The sequence below is a fragment of the Eretmochelys imbricata genome, chromosome 1 (assembly GCF_965152235.1).
Source record: "Eretmochelys imbricata isolate rEreImb1 chromosome 1, rEreImb1.hap1, whole genome shotgun sequence".
Lineage (NCBI taxonomy): Eukaryota > Metazoa > Chordata > Testudines > Cheloniidae > Eretmochelys > Eretmochelys imbricata.
In genome coordinates this window covers 13,323,558-13,346,391 of record NC_135572.1, presented here as the reverse complement: position 1 = coordinate 13,346,391, position 22,834 = coordinate 13,323,558, and the positions used below count along the sequence as shown (strand labels likewise).

Here is a 22,834-nt window from a genome sequence, read left to right as displayed (position 1 = left end):
ATCAAGCCTCAGAGGTAGTTATCCAGCAGGTAACAGCAGGAAACATCTGATTGATCAAGACTTGTCCAGCTGTGGGTAACGAACAAGCTCAGAGGAATCTGTCTGCGGGTGAAGCCTGGCCCTGTATCATGAGTGGTGATATGGGATTGCTCATTACACAGAGGAGCAGGCTAGGCCTTTATTACCTCTCGCCCTAGTACTGTCCCACTGTCAGTCTTACTTATTGCACAGGTGGCTTTTAGGTGATATGGAGTGTGGGACTGAATGGAATGTACAGCATTTTTCAAATCCTCGCATATATGTACGTCTCTTCCAGAGGACACATCTCAACCCACTTGAGCTGCTCTGAGATGTAAGGACAGTTTGGAGACAGACTGAAGCTCCAGAGTAAAGTGGCTCCTTTCATGCACATTAAAAATAAACAGATGGTTTCCATCCTTCATGGTGACAAGACATGATCAGCATCATAGTAAGAACTTCTCCTAACCTCTTTGTGTTTCAGGCTGTGCTCATGTTGGGAGCAGAATTCTGCTTTTCAACTGGTTCCCCGTTCATTTCAGAAATCTCTTCAAATATCAAGGCAGTGTGTTCTAGTGGTTAGGGCATCGTACTGGGACTTAGCAGACTTAAGTTCTATTCCCAGCTCTGCCGCTGTCCTGCTGGGTGACCTTGCTGCACCTGTTTTCCTTCCTGCCCTTTGTCTCTCTGGTCTATTTAGACAACAAGCTCTTCCAGACCAGGACTGTCTCTCGCTGCATGCGTACAGCACCTACTACAATGGGCCCCCAATTTCTGTTGATGCCTCTAGGCGCTGCTGTAATATAAACATCATTTATTTTTATTGTTACTATTACAGCAGCACCTAGAGGTTCCAGTCAGGGGCCCATTGTCCTAGGCACTATATACAAAACTATGAGACAGTGTCCCTGCTCCAAAGAGCTTATGGCCTCCTTGCTATTAATACCTTCTGCAGTCTTTCAAACACCTTCTCGCTCTCTACTCGTCTTCCCACTCCCTCCATTCACCTACAACTGGCCTCTTCTCTGATCCCTTCACCCAACTGTGACATGCTTTGTGCATCTCCTCTCCTGCTGTCTGGAATGGCCTTTCTCTGGCTGTCCATCTCTTTTCCCCCTTGACTCTTGTCTTTTAACATGGTACCCACCTCATGTAGCTGAGCAAGGGGTCACGCCTGGGAGGCAGTTTCAAAGCAAGCCCTGCTGCAGAATAAAGTAGCAGTTTCTTTTTTAACTCAAATGTGCATGTGTCCATGTTTTTCCTGTTTTTCTTCAGTGTGGCTGCTGTGATTCAGTGATACCAATAGCCATTCCCGATCACAGGAGTCTGGCAGTGCTGCGTGCTTCTTCATAGTAGGCACAGCCAGGATGCTAGCAGCATGAGCTGTTGATTCAATGTTACTGAGAGGCTTTTCCCAGGCTTCTCCCAAACAGGAGGACTGTTCCTTCTCAAAGTCTCCTCCTCAGTAACACAGCTCAAAGGCAGAGTAAATAAAACAGTGTACATTCCGTAGGTTGCATAATGGGAGGCAACAGGATGTTGCAGACCAGAAAACCAGGCATCAGAAGACCTAGGTTCTGTTCCCAACTCTGCCACTGACTCCCTGTGTAGGCTGGGGCATATCATTCACACCTCTCTGATTCGGCAGGGATGTGGTGAGGCTGAATCAGTCAAAGTTTGTGGAGTGCTTTTAGATTCTTGGATGGGAGGTGTGATGGGTTGGACCCCTTGGGAAGCCACCTGATGTGTTGAGATACCACTGAGTCTACCTGGTCTGCCAGCATGGGCCCCCTTTAACCTGTCTTGCTGAGCTAGGCTATTAAAGCCTTCTCTAACACACACACAGGCAGGGCCACACCCAGCTGCAGATCAGCTCTGGGGAGACTCAGCTTAAGGGACTTTCTCCCAGCACTCAGGTGTCCACCTCCCTTAGAGTGCAGACCCAAAGATATATTATGAAATTCGCCCCCTCCCTCAATGTGGAGAGAGGTGTGCACACTTCTTGCCCCCACAGTTAGAAATTACAGAAACTGGGTTTAACAATAAACAAAACAAATTTTATTAGCTATGAAAGGTAGCTTTTAAGTGGTAAAAGGGATAACAAACAGAACAAAGCAGATTACTAAGCAAATGAAATCAAACACGCAAACTAAGCTAGTTTCACTAAAGAAATTGGTTACAAATAGTATTTCTCACCCTAGATATTGTTGCAGGCCGTTTGAAAAGTTTCTGTGGTTCAGAGTTCCAGTTTTGTTCCTTTTCAGACTGGACCCCTGTCTCAGACTGGACTCCCCCACCCCACCCCCGCCTTCCCTTCAGGTGGCTTTTGCAGTCTTTCTTCTTGGGCAGACAGACTGAAGAGAGGAGTCCTGTTTGCCTTCCTCCCAACCCTTAAATAGGTTTTGCATAAGGCGGGAATCCTTTGTTTCCCAAACTTGACATCCCCCCCTTACAGTGGAAAATTACAAGAAATCCCAGGTAATGTTTAGCATCAGGACACAAGACCACCTGACACAGCGTCCATGAGTCAGTGGCAGTATGGAGGGTCCACAGGAGGGCCAAGCTTTTCACAGTCCATTGTCCTCGCTGATGGGCCGTCTGGCTTTTCCATTGTTGTACCTGAAGTGTTAGCAGTGGGCGTCACCCAAAGTAGCATAGTTAAAATACAGATGCATAGTCAATATTCCTAACTTCAGATAAAGCAATGATACGGGCATAGACATTGGATAATCGCATTCAGTAAATCGAAAAGGAGTACTTGTGGCAACCTTAGAGACTAACAAATGTGCCACAAGTACTCCTTTTCTTTTTGCGGGTACAGACTAACATGGCTGCTGCTCTGAAAGCATTCAGTAACTCATAACCTTTCCAACGATATCTCACAAGACCCATCTTGCATAAAGTATATCTCAGTTATGTCATGTTCACATCATATGCATATTTTCATAAGGAACGTGGAATGGAATGTCACAGGAGGGGCTACAGAAACGCTCATTGCAGCTCTGCACCTGCTCACCGGCTACTGGCCCCTCAGAGCTGTCTGAGACAGCAATAACTTGAGACCCTGGGGTGGGGTCTCAGCCTTTATTAGCAGACAGGCTGCTTGTTAACCGGTAGGGCAGGTTCTGTCTAAGCCCCCCCCCGTCACAGGATGTAATATGTGTAAACACAGCCCAGGTACACCCTAGACTCAGGAGGCGGCCACAGCTCAGAACAGTGCACACTTGCTCCTAAGCGCGTCCCACAACTTCAGCGCTGCCGGCTTGGGATTTCCTCCCAAGTCCCAACCCATTCTGCTTGGCGGCGGGATACCGCCCCAGGGGTGGGAGCCCCCTAACTCAGGACATTCAAAGCCAGATCGGACAAAAGCACCGGGTAATATACTGTGGGAAACAATCCTGCCCAGGCCTGAGCGACGCCCTGTGTGTGTCCGCCCCACATCCATCCAGCGGCAAGGTGGCCTGCCGGGCCTTTCCCACCTCGAGTGGCGGCGAGCGCTCCTATGTCTCCACACACCGAGCTCACTGCCCTGGCTTAGGCGCCGTGGGATCGCGGCTGCCCTCCCCTCCCCAGAGCCTTATGCAAGGGGACACACCCGGCGCGCCCCAGTGTCCGCTTCTTCCCTGCGATCCCCTCCCGCGCCGAACGAGGCCACCGGCGCATCCTCTCTGCCAAGCGGCTGAAGCGCGACAGAAAACAGACAGCCCCGGCTGCGTGGCAGGGGCCCCGGCGGAGACCGCCCGGCTGCTTCTGCTGGCCCTGCCCCGATTCAGCCCTGCGCCTGTTCCTCTGCACGCCACCCAGCCGGAGCTTGCGGGGGGGGGGCAAGGAAAGCAAGCCCCGCTTCAGGCAGGCTGAGCAGGGGCACCTGCCGCCCCTTCTGCCTGACCTGCGCCGGGCACATCCAGCCGGCGAAGCCAGCGGCCCCGTTGCATCCTGGGGGCTGTCGTTCCGCCCTGGCTTACCCCGCCGGGCAGGCCGCCGGCTGCAAAATACAACTCCCAGCGTGCGGCGCGAGCCGCGCTCCGGCCGCGGCTGTGGGCGCGGTGCCGGCTCGCGGCGGGGCGGGGCGGGGGGGGCGCGCGGCTGGCCACGCGCGTCACAGAGGCGGGGGGGGGGGGGCGCGCGGCTGGCCACGCGCGTCACAGAGGCGGGGGTTCTCGCCGCGGCGCGTGGCGGGGGCTGCACAGTCCCAGGTAAAGGGTGCGCAGAGCTGGCGGCTGCGGGGGGCAGGGTGTGCGCACCCTTGCCGTGCTGGCTGTAGGTTTGCCCGGGCTGGCGCGGGATGTGTTTGGCAGCAGACGGCCGGTGGGGGCGAGGGGTCGGCAGGCGGACTGGGCGCCGGGAGTTGCCGCCTGCCCGTGAATTTCCACGGTGGCAGCACGAGCGTCCAGTGAAAGTTGCCAGTAAGCGGGATGCCTGAGCTGTTTCCACCCGAGGACAGTAAACAGGTGATGCGTCGGGAGGGGAGGTAGGCAACACCTAGGCGCTGTCCAGGGGTGTGGCTTAGAGATGTGCGTCGCTGTGTGGTGTGGCTGCATGATACAACTGGTGGGTCGCTTATGAATGCTGCGTATTCGTCCATAAACACTGAAATATGTGAGACGACTGGTCATAGATTGGCTCTCAGGCTGTATGTAATGTACATACATACATACTGATGTAAGTTAGTAACATCTCTTATTTCCCCCCCCCCAAAAGGACTGAAAATGTATTGTGCCTTGCTACTCTTGACTTAAAAGAAGTGGGTGTATTCCTGTCTTTTATCCCCCCCCCCACCCCCCCCTCCGTTTGGCTGTTGCCTTGGTCAGGGTAGTTAAGCACTTGAACAAATTGCCCGAGGAGGTTGTGGAATCTCTGTCATTGGAGGTTTTTAAGAACAGGTTAGACAAACACCTGTCAGGAGTGGTTTCAGAGTAACAGCCGTGTTAGTCTGTATCCGCAAAAAGAAAAGGAGGACTTGTGGCACCGTAGAGACTAACAAATTTATTTGAGCATAAGCTCATCCGATGAAGTGAGCTGTAGGTCATGAAAGCTGATGCTCAAATAAATTTGTTAGTCTCTAAGGTGCCACAAGTCCTCCTTTTCTTTTTGTCAGGAATGGGTGGGTTAGTTATTACGTAATCCTGCCATGAGTGCAAGGGACTGGACTAGATGACCTCTCAAGGCCTCCTTCCAGTCCTACACTTCTATGATTTTTATGCACTAATGGGCTTTTTAAACTCTAGTAAGAGCTAATTTTCATCCATTTGCAACACTTGTTTGCTTTTTGCCAATCAGTCACTGTGGAAAGTTACCAAAGCCTTTGGGAGTTATTGCCTGTGATTGCAGGTATGTTCTGGATTTCTCCACTTGCATATACAGGAGAGCTGCTAATCCCTAAATCCCAATATGATTAATGGTGTAAAGAAAGGTAGTGGAGTTTTTTTCCCTCCTCAGTTCATATCACACAGATAATTAAATACTGCATCTATTTGACGCAGATTAGCTCTTAAATTTAGAACCAAAATACTTTATTTTCACAGTTGCTAGGGGAAGCCTGCATGTGGGAAACCCAGTAGTTAAGACAGTAGATTCCGGGAAAGCTGCTGCGTTATTTGGATGGCAATGACAGACTCCACTGTGGTTGTTTATTTTAACTCCGTGCCTTTGATGTTCCTGCCTTGATAGGTTTGGAAAGGCCTTTTAAAGCAATGGCGCTGATGAAGAGCGGCTGGCTTTGGAGACAGAGTAAGTTCAGTCTGTAATTTAGCTGTGTCATGCCAAAAAGATCTCTCTTTATTTGGGAGGGGAGGGGTGCACTGGGCTGGCTTCTCCTGGCTGGGTCCTCGTTGTTGTGGGTATTTGGGGACAACTTTTTTCTTCACATGCTCTGGGTTGCGGCTGATGTGCTTATTACATGCACAGCCTGGATCCTGAGCACTTAAACATTTCATGTTAACCCACTGGCTGCAAGATAGTGTGTTTGCCTTGAGGACTGGGCTCTTGGAATTGCCCTAAAGTGTGTAAGAACCTGATAGCAGACAATCCCGCCTCTGATGATAGAGATCTACTAAAGTATATGCTTTAGTTCAATAACAAGTTACTGGGCTAAGTGTAAGAATTACTGAGTGTAATTGGTCTGTATTATGTAAGAGTCAGGCTAGATGGCCCCATCTGGCCTTACAAATCTAGGCTGTCTTTCTGTTTGAGAAAACCCAGGACACGTGACTTCCAGTACTGTGCTATGCTTCCTGAATAGCCGTGCCCTGGTAATGACGTGAAGGCTATACCTGGCGGGCCATTGTGCTCCTGTCACTCCAACTCTAGTTGCTCTGGGCCTGGGAATGACTGCAATAGCACAAGCCTGTCACAAGCAGCAGCTATTGCCTTTGTTGACCTTACTTTCATTGAAACAATCTGTGGGCCAGATTTTGTCTCCTAATTCGCACTTGGTGAGGAATACTTCAGCCAAGTAAGTCAGTGAGACTACTCAGGCGAGTAATTCATCACCCAGGTGAGTCAAGGGTTAACAGTCTGGCCCCAGAGTAGGTTTTTCTATCCCTCCCAGCAGCGTGGTATCTGAGAGCTGAGTATGTGACCAATTTGCTGTGATTTCTCCTTTGGGGCCAGCTTTATTTGTAAAGCTCTCGTTGGGGGCCCTGATTAAAACTTTTTGGCCTTCTCTATTTGAACTATATTGGGCCGGATTCTCCACTGCTCTATGCTTTGTGCAGCCGCTTACCGCTGGGTGTGAAACACCACCATTCTGTTCTGGCATCACCTTCCCTTCACTTTTCCCAGGTGTCAACCACTACACAAGGGCAAGGCAGAGGAGAATCAGACCCCGAGTGCCCCCAAATGCTCTAGGGCCTTTACATGGAGAAACAATAATGAACAGGGCCGTGCCCCAAAGAGCTTGCAGTAAATCAGACATGAGGAAGAAAGACAAAAGAGCTCAGTAGTGAACCTGACTATATACAGAAGGTATAAGGAGCCTGCTTACTCCCTGAGCAAGCTGTCTACTCTACAGCTCCAGACCCTACATAGGGGCCAGAGCAACATAGCTGCTACTCTCCTCCTCAGATAGGCAGGAAGTAAAATGCCAAAACTCTGCCCCCCCATGATGCCATGCCAGCAGAGCTGAGCCAGAATGAAGGGGGCAGTGAGCTGTGCCATCAAAAGGGCTGGGGCATCTTATTTCGCCCCTGTAGCCGGGGGAAGCAAGGACAGAATTGTGACTTTGCGGTTGGGTCTACACTTGGAGCTGGCCAGGTACTTTCCAGCGCAAGGAGATGTACGTGTGCTAGCTCTGAGTGTGCTAGAAATAAAAGCATAGCTACAGAGAGTGAGCAGCGGGGGTGGCCAACCCGATCGTAATCCTGTCCGAGGTCTGCTGTTACGCACTTAGGACCGCTAGCCCCTCCCACAGCTACGCTGCCATTTTTAGCACGCTAGCTTGATCAAATCTAGCACAGGTATGTCTCCTCAAGCTGGAAATGACACCTCCAGCTCCAGTGTAGACATACCCTGAGAAGCACTATCCCTGCTCTGCTACTGCGACGCTGCCCCTTGCCTCCAAAGGGCTCAGGTATGAGACAATCTAAGATCCTGAGCGTGCTTTCGCCACGCAGCACACCTTACGGCTGTCTGTATGTTTCTGTTTATCAGACTGGTCTTTGCTTTGGGCAGTTATTTTCTGCTTTAAAGCAAGACCTGTGCTCCCCACTCAGCAACTCAAACTGGGTGTCTGGTCTGTCTCCAGTAAGACAAGCCTTTCATGTGTTAAAACCTACATGGGGGAGAAGAATACCGCAAATTAAAAGGGCTTTTTAATTTAGCAACCAAAGGCAGAGTGAGATCCGGTGGCTGGAAGCTGAAGTCAGCAAAGCTCTCCTTGTTTCAACGAGGCATGTGTAGCGCTCAGAGGCGGTGAGAACAAGAGGTTGGATGCTTTGCCCTATCAGCAGCCCTGCAGGAGGAACGTACTACTATCTGAATGACTGACGTCTGTCTGGATTTTGCCCTCACCCCCTTCCTCCTTGCTATTGCAGGTTCCATTTTGCGACGCTGGAAAAGGAACTGGTTTGTCCTGTGGCTAGATGGTGGCCTTGTATATTACCAGGATGAGACTCAGCGTGACCTGGAGGGCAGGATCCACATCAAATTCAACTGCCGGGACATAAAGACTGGCCGCGAATGCAGAGGTGAGCGAATACTTCTGGGGGTCCCGTTGCACCTCGCGCTTTCTACGCCCTTGCTTCTGCAGTGTCTAAGATGTTGGGAGAACTGTCCCCTGGGGCTCCCAGTGTCTGGTTTGTGCATGCTGTCTGTCTTTGTAGTGTGCTGCTAGGCTAGTTACTCTGTCTAGTATGGAGCTGAGCATTCTGGTGCTCTTTGGTAAATAATACTACTGCTTCATTTATCCATCAATTACACTGCCCTTTACAAAAAGAGGCAAGTATCCTTGTCTTCCACTGTACAAATGGGGAAACTGAGGCACAGACGTTCCTTGGCAAGGTCACACTGAGTCAGTGGCAGAACCGGGATTAGCACCCAGCTCTGACTCTCAGTGCAATGCTCTACCCGCTGGACTATGCTGCCTTTCATGTTCACACTCAGTGTTGTGGCCTTGTTGGACTTGCTTGATTTAAAGGGATGCTGTAATAAAAATAAACTCGCTGTTTCATGCGTCAGTTCTGGGGTTCCGTCCTCGCTCTTTCGGCTCACTCTGCCCCGTCCTAGTTGTGACCTCCACAACTGCGCCGTGTGCTCTGGCTGCGAGGTGATCCGTAGGGGTGCTCTGCAGGTTTGTTTACCTGGCGATGAGTGGCTTCTGCTCGCCATGTCTGGTATGCGTCGCCTGCTGTCCCACCTCCAGAGGAGCAGAGCTCGTTGTGGGCTTCTAAACCAAAGTGTCCTGAACAGGACGGCTGTGTGCCGCCTCCATTACCCAAACACGTCCCTCATCTCTGGAACTTCTGCCTTCCTTTGGGGTTAATCATGCGTGAGCTTTCCAATCTGCTGCTCACTCCATGAGGTGAAGGTATTCAATGTGGGCAAGACTGGGTTGTCTGGGCCCCTTCTGGGAAAGGGAGAAAAGTCCTCTAATAATGACCAAAAGATACAACTTCGCAGTCCTATGTAGATGTAACTTCAAAAGCACCTCACATGTCAAACTTCCGCCATTTCAGAGATGGCAGAGTCCAGGCAAACCCAAGCCAATGTTCTGAACCTTGGTTCCCTGAAATTCATTTTCATCTTGTTCCCACAATCCACAGAGAAAGCAACGGTCTCTTCTCCAAAACTCCAGTTTTCACATGTCTCCCAAGACAAGACCATTTCTTGAGGGAATATAGAGAACACCAGTGGTTAGGCAGTTGGAGTGAGGGCTGGCATGCTTGTTACCTCGGTGACTAAGTGAGATGCTGCTTATTGCTTGAAGTGAGGTGTTGAGCTTGTGAGTGACCTGTTCCTTCTGTTGTTGATGAGGACTTATTTGGAACCTGAACTCTTGATTATAATAAACGCTACGTGAATCCAAGAATGTGTCTGAATATATGTCTGAGTACTACATAATGAATACACAAGCCCAGGGCAGCGGAATATACTCTACACAAGATGTGAGCCCGTTTTTCTTTTGGGTGAAGAGGGAGAGTCTCTCTCTCTTCCTTGGTTTGCATTTTGTTGTTGTTCTGGTGACTCAATACATGGTACTGTATTGAGTCGGCAAGTTGTATTATCCCTCAGGCAGTTGGAACAAAGGAAACTCCTATGGCACAAAGCTCCTTTCTTGTGCTTCTAATCGCAATAACAACACTGCATTTCTATAGAGCCCTCTCTCTGAGGATCTCAAAGTGCTTGATTATGGAGAGGCAAGAGTTTTTTTCTTTCCTTTCCATAGGTCAGGTTGTTGATAGATTCCATTATAAAGCCGTGTTTTAGATCTCATATCACTTTTTGGCTTGACAAATCAGTTTGGCCTGAAAATTGCCAGATTTAGTCTGAGATTTCTGCCAAGTCTGAAGAAAATGTATCAAACCAGGTTTGGATAACAGGTCGTCAAAAAGTAGAAATTTTTACTCCCACTTCCACCCCTAATTTCTCATCTCCCCTTTGCTCATAATGGTTTGCTGTTGCCCTTCCAATTTCCACTGTTCAATCTACTTGAACTCCTGCATTGGCTCCATTTGAAGAAAATCTATTGTAATCCATCTCTCTCTTTTATATAAAACTTAAAATATGGTGTCTTTACTTACCTATACACTAGGAAAAATGCAAGCTATATAAAAGCCAACCAAAAAACCTTGGGAAATTCCAGAAGCTTTCATTCAAGCAATCAGTTCAAGCCATACACTGATAGATTTACAAAATTCCAAAAATACACATCATCAACATATCCACCAATATTATCCTAAATGAGCGTTATACACTTTTCCCAATAGACTACAAACGCAGCAAGAAATGGCAGGAATAAACAGTTTATCCAAAAACTGCTGGTTGCTAAAGTATTAACCTATATTGCCCAATTAACAATAATCCTTTATTTAAAAATTGATTTTGGAGTATTAAAGATAGCAAAAATAAAGTAAAAAAAGCCCCCATAAACAACTTAAAACAAAATTTTCCAGCATTCCACAGGTCAGAGTTAAGGTTATTGTGTTGTGATTAAATGCTTTTTTTAAAAAAAATTGTTTGTTTATATTGTATGGGGCAGTGTAGGATTAGTGATGTCTCCTTAACTGTTCAGTTCCTTGTTTTTAAGTGCTTGGGTTATTCAATCTACTTGCTTTTGGTCACGCCAAGTCATCGGGGGAGACGATGTATTCCTGCATGACATTTGTTCACAACCTTGCTCCTCGGAGGTTGGACTATACGGCCACAAGAGAATACAGGTGTTGCTGTGAGTCTGACGTTGTCATTGGATATGACAGACAGTCACAGTTGGTGATGTTTGTCTCCTCTGGGTTCATGGCTGTACCTGCCAGGGCTCATGGTGTTCTCAAGGAGCCCTGGAGCTAAGATGGCTGCCCCTTCTTACCTGTGCAGTATTGTCCCCAGCTGCACCTACATTCCATACACCATAAACCTGAGGAGAAGGGGCCCAACAAACTAACCTTCTGCAAATCTCTCCTTTGTGCTGCTGTTTGTCTGAACCATGCTCTGTCTCTATGCTTTATCTGGGATTGTTGCTGGCTTCTTTGCCATTCATCCTCCAGTGGCTAGAGCAGGGGACTGGGCCTCAGCATCCCTGGAGCTCAATTAGTTCATCACTTGCTTGCGTTCAACTCCCGTTGTGGGCATGCAACCAGCAGGAAGAGCAATGAATTGCGAAGCACATTTCCCAAGGAATGCCACTATGTAGTCAGCGATCATGTGGGCCAACAGCTTCAGCAGTGCGATAAGATTGCCAATAACAGACACAGGCCGAACATCCAGCCAGATCGTTTTAAGGACCCAGCAAGAGATCAATCCGGGTAGTGCTTGCTCAGCAAGGAGGCCACGTCCCTTTGGAATTTGCCTTGATGATGACGAACTAGGAGGATGGCTAGGTGTCTGGGTTTTAGTCTTGGCTCGGCCACAGGCTTCCTACATAACCTTGGGCAAGTCACTTTCTCTCTTGCCTTGCTTCCCCATCTGTAACAACGTGATGATGATGTGTCTCTGCCTCACACAGGGGTGATGAGATTTAACTCATTGAAGTATGCAAGTTTGCTTTGAGACCCTGAAATGAAAGAGGCACAGAAAAGCAAACTGTGTCCTGGGGTTGCTTCCTTCAAAACAGTGCTGTATTTCAAGGGGGCTGTAACTGTAAACAGTGTAACATCAGACTCCCTTAGGAACGGCTCAGGGAACTGGTATGATGTAGGGTATGACAGAAAGCCTTGCAACTCTCGTTTCCTGGTTCAAACCTGTCCCAGGCTGTTAGCGAGTGAAAGCTTTTTGCTAGCCAATGTAAACTGGAGTTGACACGCTTAGTGGGCAAGTATCCACATCACAGGGCTGCTTTGCTCTTCCTTCAGCAAGGAAGGACTGGATAGGCTGCGGAACCACTCCCTCATTCAAGAGATTATCACTGGTATGACAGTGACACCCAAACTGGGCTGGGTCTCTACCCATTCCCAGCTCTTGCCTGTTCCCTGGTCTAACCTGTTATAGAGGGGGAAGGGTGGTTAAGGCACTGGACTGGGAACTCTGGTGAGCAGGGTTCTGTTCCCAGCCCAGACTTCTCTGGCAAGTCACTTAGCCTGTGCCTCAGTTGTCACTGGTCCCTCCAGCTCAAGGAGAAGGCATGTGCAGGGACTGTTGGAAGGCAGCTACATGTAACTAGAGGACTCACTCTCCAGAGCTGGCAGCCAGCCGTAAACTTGACTTAACCCTAGGGCAGAGTATAAATAAAGGAGCAAACGAGGGTCACTATCTCCAGCAAAGTGTGACAGACCTTGCTGCATTGTTGCAAGCTTCCTCCTGCAGCAGTGCCCTGCCCCGCCGTCACCAGCCCATCTGACTTCTCATTAGTGCTCGTCCTCACTCTTTTTGTTTGCTCTTTGCCTTCCGAGGAGAAGATCACGTGGCCGAGCGGCTTCCATCCCTCCTGGGCTGGGGTAGGCTCGTCTGTAGCAATCAGGAGTCCCAGCAGCGTTAGTCTGCTGGGCAGCAGATTGCAGCCGATCTCATGGGGAAGTACAGCTCCACGTCACTATGCAGGAGGAACTCTCTCCTGTTGGGTTACTCCACTCCGAGCAGTCCCCTCCAGACCGGAGATGATGCTCTGAGACCAGCACTCTGCACCTGACCACCAGCACAGGGAGCTGCTCCTCCCTCAGCAGCAGAACGCCTCCTCGTAGTGCTGCTGTTATCCTTTGTTCTCGGGAGCGGCCGCTGTCACTTGGAGCTTCCCAGTCTGCCTGCTCGCCCCCAGAGTAGCTATGCTACCGGGGCTCTGGAGTCAGGGTTGGAGAGCAGCACGCACATGCAGAGGATGCCCCTGTCTGTGGTGGTGTTTCCCTGGTTGGCAGGCCTCTCTGGAGGGCAACGGGAGGCAAAGGGAAGCTCCCCTAGTGGTTGTGCCAAGTGAAGCCAGGTAATGTTCACTCTCATCCTGAGGGAGGGGCCCCTTAGGCAGAACTGCCAGGAAGGTGGTTCTCAACCTGCGGCCCGTGGGCCTCTTGCGGCCCAATCAGCACACAGCTGCGGCCCATGTGACATCCTCAGGGCCATACACGTAGTATTGGATGCAGCCCTCAATGGAAAATAGGTTGAGAACCACTGACCCGGGGAGATGGGATAGTTCAGGCCCATCCTGGGTCTGGGAGCGCTGCAGCAGTTCTGGTCCCGTGCTATCTGGGCAGTACTTGAGCCCACGGAAACAAGTGCTGGGACGTGTCCAGGTGCCAGCTTGACAGCCCCAAAGACGGCAGCCCGAGCTTCCCCCATGTACCCCCTACTGATATGGCTCAGCCCTGATCTGACAGCCTCTGGCTTCTCTCTGCTGGAGAGGACAGAAGTCGTGTGAGTGGCTCACTGTGGCAGGGTGGTCACCCGCTCCAGCCCTGACAGGGTTAAAGCCAGCCCTGGGAGAGGGCTAGGGGCTGGGAGAAAAGCCCAGGCTGCTTAAGGGAGCAGCTGCAGCTGTGGCCAGCTCAATCAGGGCCCACCTGGCCCTTATAAGAGAGCAGTGGGCCAGGAGCAGGCTGTCTCTCTCTGACTGCAGAGAGGGAAGGACCTGCCTGCCTGGGAGCTAAACAGGAACCTGAGGTGGGGCAGTGTTGGGGGAAGGCAAGAGAGCTGGGGAGCTTCTGCCTGGAAACCCCCCAGGCTGCAGGGCCTTGTGCAGGGCCTAAACAGGTTCGGGGGCTCCAAAGGGGCAGCCCGGGGCTGGGTAGAGGCAGTAGGTCCTACCCCCCTTGCCTGTGATGACTGGCTTATACAGACTGCAGTTGGGCCCAGTGAAAGAGGGCTAGATGGTGACTGGCAGTAGCCCATAGGCTGAGGCAAGGTGGGATTAGGGGGTTTGGGGGATCCCTGGGGAGGGGAGACCCAGAGACTGGGGGGGATACTGCTGGGGCAGAACCCCCAGATAAAGGGGCACCGGGGTCTGGGAGGGACAGGGAGGCCAGCGGCAGCAAGGCATCGACAGGCAGAGGGCGCTCCAGGTCAAAAGAGGTAATTCCCAGGACGACAGACAAGAGGCGCCGCAGGGGTGAGTCTCGCCCCCATTACACTCACGCTACAGTCTGTCCTGCCCACCAGATTCTGGACTAGGACTGCCAGCCTCATTTCCCCAGAGGGCTCTTTGGCAGCCTGTGAGGGAGAATGAATTGCATCTGCTGTGACGTTTGCTGGGAGGCTGCATGGCCAGGAAACTGAGCTGGAACTTGGGAGAGCTGGGTTCTAGTCCCAGCTCTGCCACTCACCTGCTTAGTGACTTGGGGCAAGTCATGTCCCTGCTCTGTGCCTCAGTTTCCCCATCTGTAAAATGAGGATTATGATACTGACCCTGCTACATAAAGTGTTTTCAGATCAACGAGTGAAAGTCATTATTATTTGTTTATTTATTAATGAGTGGGCTGGGAAGGGCTAGCAGACTGGCTCTGACCCGAAGGGCTGGGTTTCTTTCTGGGTTAGGTGTCCATCCTGTCATATTAGCCTAACTGCCAGGGTCTGCGATTGTCATGCCATTACTGGCAGGCTCTCTTAGACTGCTGACCCGTGGCTAGATGTTTTCTGCTGCATTGCTGGCTCCACCCTCACCATGCATGAGATGGCAGGGCTGCACTGGGGGGAGATGATGGCAGGGCTGGATGAAGACGTAGGACATGCCTAGGCCCCAGGCTCCTGACCTCCCAGGATGATGTGGTTAGAATCTCTGTGCACCTTTAAAATGAGAGTGGTTCTGTTTGTAACTCCCATGGTTGCAAAGAAAACACTGAAAACAAGACCTGTGTGTAAGTGATGAGGTGACATCTGCCTGAGTCTGTGGAGAGCTTCAGTCAATAGATCTGAGAGGGGCAAATTGCCTCAGTCATCCCTGTGACCTGTTATCTCTGAAGCCTGTTGCTTTAGCAGCCTCTGCCCGGCAAAGGCATGGGGGCGGGGCTTGCTGCCCGTCCCATCGTGGCTCTGCTGGTCTGGTATCAGTAAGGTTAAGATTTTGTCACGGTTATTTTTAGTAAAAGTCACGCTAAGGTCACGGGCAATAGACAAAAATTCATGGGAGCTCTGACCTGTCCGTGACTTTTACTAAAAATAATGGGGGGAGAGAGGACTGTCGGAATCTCCATGGGAAGGACTGACAGCCCCAGCCCCACTGCCACAGGGGGCACAGCCCCGGCTCCAGACCCTGCCGAAGCCGTGGGGAGCGGGCGTGCAGCCCACGAGGAGCGTGAGCATGCTGAAAAACTCATGAAGCTGCAGAACCGGAGGGGAAGTCGCATCTTTTTGCCGCAGCACAGGGGACGGCGGGGGGCTGAAGCCCCAGGGGACAGGAGGGGTGCACAGCCTGCCTCCAGCCCCAGCTGAAGCCCCAGGGGAGGGGTGGCGCACAGCCCCAGCTGAAGCTGGGGGGGTGGTGAAGGGGATGGCGCACTGCCCCGACTCCAGCCCCATCCGAAGCCACAGGGGAAAAGGTTCGCACAGCTCCGGTTCCTGCCACAGCTGCGATGGGGGTGGGGTACACAGCCCCAGTTCAGGCCTAAGTCGTGGGTCGGGGATGCACAGCCCCGGCTCCACCACTGACCGTCAAAGCCAAAGTCCCAGAGGAATCCCCGACTTCCCTCATCTCCGTAACTAAATCGTACCCTCAGATACCAGGAAGGGCCCCACGCGCCCCGAGGGGTGGGTGAGCACTCCCTTCTCCAGGACAGACCCATGCCCACCTGAATAAAGGGGGGAGTGAGGATTGCCCACTGTGGAGTGGCAATGAACCCCTGAGCATATGGCTCTTGAGTGGCACCCCAAGGTCAGTAAGGTTATAGTTCAGGGGAGCTTGGCCATGTCGTGGGGATGTGGCTGGGGGAGGCCCTTTCGTGGGGCTGCAACTAGGGACTTGGAGTGCCCAGATCCTGAGGGGAAGGAGGTGCTGTCTGGGGGTGCGTGTGTGCGAGCGAGCGAGCGTGTGCACGCTTGTGCACATACTAGGTTTGCTAGCTGCACCCCTGCCCTGACTCCTCTGATGTGCTTTGGCTTCCAGATGTGCAGCCCCCGGAAGGGAAGAGCCGAGATTGCCTGATGACGATTGTGCTGCGAGATGGCTCCAAAGTGACCCTGTGTGCAGAGAGTGAGGACGACGCGGTGTAAGTAACTCCCGGAGGTGCCACGCGAACAGCGGTAGGATGGCGAGGATGCCCCCGTTTTATACCAGGCCTGTCTCTGCTCCACTTTAATGCTTGTTCGTGGCCAGTGACCAGAAACCTGCCAGAGGCATAAACGTCACTGGACTGTTGCAAGAGACACCCCCTCCTGGGAGCCACGGTGTGTTTCCATTCGCCGTCTGGGGGACAGCAGTCCCGCAGCATCCATGGAGCCTGCTCCTGTACAATGCAAACATGGTGAAAGGAGCATGCTCCAGCATCGGGTTGGCAACATTGTTAAGGGACTGTTTGCTAAGCACCCCACCAACCCTCCACACAATAGTATTTTTACTGTTGTTCTTATCGTTATTATTAATCATACTAAACAGTACTCGCCTACATTCACCAGGGGTATTTCTTGCTGCTTTTTGAAGCACTCAGCAACTCATCTTGTACAGAGATTGAAAAATTAAAAGGGGGGGCATGGCCCCTGACACCACCCCCCCCGCCTGTTCCGGCACCCCGGCCTCAATCCAGCACCTTTTACAATAATAATCAACTTACCTCCCCAGAGTGTAAAACGTTCAAGTTAAGGGTGATTGCTGGCCTTGAATTACAGTGAGGAGTGCCCCATTGGATTCACTCTTGGGCCACATCTGTATCGGGCTATCTGGGTTCTTATATTGGTGCCCCTCACACAGGATCCGAGTGCTTCTTGTGTCACTGATAGTCAATATAAAACACACGGGGCCAAATTCATCTCTGATGCAAGCAACCCAACTGACTTCAAATGATTTACACCAGGTGTGTGTCTGGCCCGTTGTGTGTGCATTTCCCCCCTCCTCTTCCCGGGTGAAGTGGGAAGTGATTTACATAACTTTAAAGAGCATAATCAGAGGCTAGACACCAGAACAGAGACCTGCTGTGATCACATGACCCAGCTGCACCCCTGGCTATGGTGCTGCCCCAGGGAATGAGCTAACAGGGAATTAAAGATTAGTGGGGCTGTCAAACAGCATTAAAGTCACAGGGATGTACGCACACCCAGCTAAACTGGGGTCATGCACTGTGACAACTTCCAGCAAGCCGGGTGGCTTCCTGACTGTGAACCCATCAAAGGAATCTTGCTCTTACTTTCTCCAGGCGTCTAGGGTTAAGGTGGCGTTGAATAAGACCAAATTCCATTGTGTTTGGGCAGAGGAAGGATTGTCCAGTGGTTATAGTGCTAAATGGGGACTTGGGAGTTTTCTGCTCTACCACAGGCTGATACGTGATCCTGGACAAGTCATTGTTCTTTGGTTCCCAATCTGTACACAAGGGATAATAGCACCACCCTACCCCACAAGGGTGTGGTGAGGATATATACGTTCTGGGTTGTCAGGGTCTTAAATACTATAGTAACAAGGACCAGATAAGTACCATGGATAGATGTGGTGGCTATTAATTACTTTAATCAATTTAAGTAGCCGTAAGGAATTTGATTTATCGGGCTCCCAAGACAAGAAAAAAACCAAACTTGGCACTGTAGTTATTCACCTACTCCATACAAACGTAAGATCTTCTGTATCATAGTGTTTTTCACTAATTAGGGACATATTTTTCCCCTCTGAGTTACATACCTGGGATTAAAGTGAGTGCAGATCCCAGTGCAGGAGCCCTAAGAACCAGTCCAGATTCTGATGATGGAATAGTGAACTGTCCTGTAGTTATTTCTGCATGCAGTCTAGGGGTCAGTACTGTATCTAATTCCACTATGTAGCTGGGGAGACGCCCTGTGATACACAGCTGAGATTACTCTGAGATTAGCCTCTGTGAGGATATAGGGTCAGAGAAGTGGCTAAGCAGAAGTGGCACCTTCTTACTCAACAGCTCTGCTTCCTGTCTGCCTTTAACTTTTATCTGCTGGTCTCATTAGCGTACACCTGTCTTCGCTCCTTTTAGCCCTGCTGAGGGATGCAGCTTTGGGAAAGCGAGCTGGGTTCTGTTTTGCCTCTCTTGTGTCAGCCTGGTTCCAGATGCAGAATATTAATTGCAGGTGTTGATGTTTGAGGCATAAAGAACCCAGCTGAGTTTTCAGCTCTGAACAGTTTGTGAGACTGTCGGATAAAAAGGCCTGGCTTGGAAACTGATGGCGTTTAGATTGGCAGTCACCAATGGATAATAAATATGGAAATTCCGTAATGTCACTTTAAAGGAGAAGTGGGGCCAAATTGAAACCTCTCCAATCCCAACAGCCACCTCCTCGGCTAACTAACCAGAACTATCTCGATCTAAGGAGATTCCCAGGGGCACAGGTTCTCCTCCCAGTTCCTGGTGAAAGGTTCCTGGCCCTTTGTGAAAGGAAGGGCCTAGTCCAGGGGTTCTCACAACAAATTTTTTGGTGGCTTCAGAGTGTGGCCACCAATTCTTGCTGATGGCCCCTCTGACAATTTTTCCTAAAATAATTAACTTTGGGAAAAACAAATAAATATGCACATCAAAATCATTGTAATTTATTTATTGCTAGCTAGTAAGTCTGCTGCTGTGAAAAGTGATATTAAGAAACATACAAGTATCACTTTTCACAGCAGACTTACTCAGCCTCAGCAAGCCTTGGGACAAATTAAGCCCTGGATGGGGAGGTGGATGGAGGGGCAGCAGGGACCAGGGGCGATGAGGGGTGAGGGCGGCAGCGGGGAGCCAGAGCCTGAAGCTCGGGGGATGGGGCCCCAGGAAGTAGCTTGAAGCTCCGGGGCCATAGCCTGAAGCCCCATGGCCAGAGCCTGTCACCCTGCCATCCCAGGGCTGAAGCCCAAACCCCACCATCCCTGGGAAGGTGGGGAATTCACAGACTGCCTTCTCCTCCCGTGTTGTGTCCCAGGTGTCTCCAGAGCGGGGCAGGGCCCAACTCCTGCTGGCAGCCCCAGCAACCAACATTAAGGTGGCACATCTAAGAGCAACAGGGAAGGGGAGGGGTGGCTGGTTTGCCCCCCAATCACTGCCCAGGAGGCTGTGGCCACAAGAAAAGCCCGGGGTGGTCACATGCGACCATGGTGGCTGCATTTGAGAATCGCTGGCCTAGGCGCTGTGCTGTTTGCTGAGCTCCCTGATAGTAGAGCAGCGTTGAGAGATTAACCAAGGAAGAGCTTTGCCTTGATGTGGTTTTAAAATTGCTCCAGGCACCTATTTGCTCACATATTGTTGTCCCATTTTGTTTACAGCGCCTGGAAGATGGCAGTGCTGGAGGCGAAAAACACCCCGGTGAGCCTTTCCTTCTTCCATTTCATAGGGCTCTTATGACAGGCTGCAAATAATGAGCTGTCTTCTTCCATCTCCCCTCCCCTGTCCACCGCCCCCTTCCCCCATCCCATAGAGTCCGTCAGTGGAGGAGTGTGGCGGGGGGGCTGCATGCACGAAGGCATCTCGTCCCAGAGAGTGGGAAGAGGCATGACCGTACCTGGAGAACTGCGTTCCCTTTTGGGCACCTCCGTACTAAAGAGATACGGACAAACTGGATGGTGCTCAGAGAAGAGCAACTGAGAGGATTCGAATTCACGAGGGGTTGATTTATGAGCCGAGGTTAAGGTCTTGATCCAAAGCCCCTTGAAGGCAGTGAGGAGTCTTTCAGCTGACTTCATTGGTCCTTGAATCAGGACCTTCTTAATAAATTTTGCTCACTATCATTACCAGTTATTTGCCCCAGCTGAGATTGGAGCCTCATTATGCTAGGTGCTGAGCAGACACATAGTAAGAGGCAATCCCTGCTCCAAGGAGCTCTTTACCTAAACAGGCAAGGCAGACAAAGGATGGGAGGGGGAAGAGAGTCACAGGGAGGGGAAGCAACTTGTCCAAGGTCACTGGACAAGAACCCAGGTCTCTTCTGACTGCCAGGGCAGTGCTGTGTCCACTAGACCACACTACCTCTTGAGTTTAACGTGGCAATGACTAGGGATATCAGTCTGGAGCTGCCTAAAGGGATTAGTTTTATGGATGTAAGTGGTTATTTAGTGTAATGCACAGTTTTATAATCAGGAGGATTGGGCTGAAAATAATAAGCTGGACAAAACCTGAGGAAACATACCGTAGGGAGAAGCCCTGCCCCAGCTGGGGGATGGACTTGCTAACCCAGCAGGCCTCCTCCATCTTGAATATCTAAGATTCTTTTGTCTCTACCCACGACGGAGCAACTGAGCCAGGCCTATGCCAGCAGCCCAACAAAGAGGAGCCTGTACCAGAGTGAGGGCTGCTGCTGGACCCTACAGATAATGGGAGAATTGTTCTGTCCAGGGACAGAGTGCACTTCATCCCAGGCCTCGCCTCGGATGGCTTTGCTCCTAGCACTGTAAAGATAGAGCAGGACCCCTTCATCCAAATGGGCCGGGGTGGGGGTGGGGTAATATGGACTAAAGGGGCATTGGATAAACTAAGGGCGCTATGAGGCAAACGATGCCTGTTCAGGGACAGGAATTAGGATCATGGGGGTGTACGCTGGAGGGGAGCAGGGGATATGTCAGGGAAGAGGGGATTGGCTAAACTGTGTTCTAATCCAGTGTTTTTTGTTGGATCGTTGGACTCTTTGTTGGAGCCTCCTTGTGGTGGACTGGTGGACGGCTGTTCCCATGTGTCTCCTTGGGGCATGGCCAGACACAGGTGTCGCCTTCCCACCATTTGCTCTGTCCAACCCTTGACTGTCTCTGTGTTGTGGTGGTGATGCTCCTGTGCTTGTTTCTCATCCCAAATACTGTTACACCCTCTACTTGCTGCTCGGGATGGTTGCGGGAGCCTATTGGTTGCTTACGTGGGGCTGGGAGACGTGTGCTGTCGTGGTTGTTCCTGTGGGCGTGGGAGCAGGGATGAGAAGCTGTGCGCCTAAGCTTCTCCTACAGCCGATTTCCTTAAGAGCTGCAGGGTGGCTTTCAAGGATCTGCTTGCTGCCTTGCTTACAGACATTGGAGCAAATTTTTTGCAGTGGGGGTTTGGGGCAGATAGTGGATGCAGGGTAATGCATCTTTTCCTGTCCCCACTGCTCCTTGCCTCAGCCCATCTCCCTCTGGATTGATTAGACACCCTTCCCTCACCTCCCACACCCCCCATGCTGGGATGCCCACTACCCTAGTAAACCCTATGAGCATTTACCTTGCTCATTTCCTTTGTTTGTAGGATTTCTGACTTGACTTTTATACAATACTCCACCAACAAAGTCCCACCACAATATTTCTGCTCTGCTCAGTGGTCATGAGACAGGTTAGGTGGCAGAGTCCATGCTACTCCATGTGGTATGTACAGCACGTAGACTGTGAACCTGACTGATCTCACACCAGTGGTATGCAGGAGCCAGTCCACTGAAGCCGGTGATATAAAACTGGTGTAAGTGAGAGGAGAATCAGGCTCAGTGTGAAGCTGTATGCGAAGGGCCAGTTGGTGTTTTGTATTATTGATTTATAAAAGAAAAGGATGTCCAGAGAGACCTTATTTTAAAAACGTGTGCAATTGGGCAGTTAAGGTGGAGCATCTCACCATAAAGAGAAGCAGTGGGGCCAAGTGGGTAGAGCACTGGACTTGGACTCAGGAAATCTGGGTTCTGTTCCCAGCTCTGTCACTGGCCTGCTGGGTGATGCTGGGCTAGTCACTCCACTGCTCTGTGCCTTAGTTTCCCCATCTGTAAAATGGGGATAATGCTGACCTCCTTTGTAAAGTGCTTTGAGATCTATGATGAAAAGTACTATATAAGAGCTGGATATTATTATGACTAAGGTTGTATTGCCTGATTTGCTTAGTTTGTCCACCATAACATTGCACAAAATGTTTATTTTTGTGTGTGTGCATGGAACAAAGAAACAGAAGACTGGCTTATTTCATGCTCAGTGTGGCAGGATTTTCCATTGAGCTGGGAAAATTATAGTGAAAGGAAACCTAATTTCACTCCAGTTTCATGAGAACTCCACCATTGAAGAAAATAGTCCATCACACAGTAGCTACTGCTGGTCCAACAGAAGTCTAAGGCCTTACCTACACTTAAAGTGTAGATGCTATTGTTGTACTGGAAAACCTTCCTAGCGTAGACACAGCTTATACTGGCAACAAAGGGCTCTTGCCAGCATGGCTTATACTGGTTCCCTGAGCAAAATAAGTTGTAAAGCATTCATGCTGATATAACTGCATCTACACTTGGGCTTTTTGGCTGGCTTAGAAATGTCTTAAAAAACACACCCCCACCCCCACCCCCCTTCACAGATGTTACTATTCTGGCAAAGAGTTTCTGGAGATGGCTAGAGAAACACATTAGGACATTCGTTTAGTGGATCAAATCTGGAGAAAGGGTGCATCTTGAGAAGGCTGATAGAGCCCCCACTTCCTCCCTCACCAGCAGGATAGAGTAATTGGAAGGCAAAAGTAGCGTCTCTTTGGTTGATAAGTCTTGGGGAGCTCTATGAAGAGAAGGGTTTTTGTTTTAAGCTTGGTGGCTCCAGTGTTCTCTTGTTTGTATTGTCTGAACCCACAGAGTTGAGTGCCACTGGCAAATAACATTGCCAAGTGATGCTGGGGGAGAATAGTGCTGCTAAGAG

The 22,834-nt window shown here is 50.6% G+C and overlaps 1 protein-coding gene across 5 annotated transcripts in view; it reads left to right on the top strand.

The window, feature by feature from the left end:
• Positions 1-4,139: 4,139 nt before the first annotated feature.
• Positions 4,140-22,834, top strand: part of PLEKHB1 (pleckstrin homology domain containing B1) — a 35,811-nt gene continuing 17,116 nt past the window's right edge. Inside the window, exons 1-5 of one of the 5 annotated variants that reach the window (XM_077838367.1) lie at positions 4,140-4,214; positions 5,689-5,748; positions 8,052-8,204; positions 16,190-16,292; positions 19,490-19,529. In XM_077838367.1, coding sequence (XP_077694493.1) covers positions 5,712-5,748; positions 8,052-8,204; positions 16,190-16,292; positions 19,490-19,529 — 333 coding nt within the window. In that variant the 5' untranslated portion in view covers positions 4,140-4,214; positions 5,689-5,711. Of the gene's footprint in view, positions 4,279-4,312; positions 4,490-4,610; positions 4,656-5,688; positions 5,749-8,051; positions 8,205-16,189; positions 16,293-19,489; positions 19,530-22,834 lie in introns of those variants that run through there. The other 4 variants (XM_077838531.1, XM_077838453.1, XM_077838614.1 and 1 more) reach the window with 4 other exon arrangements.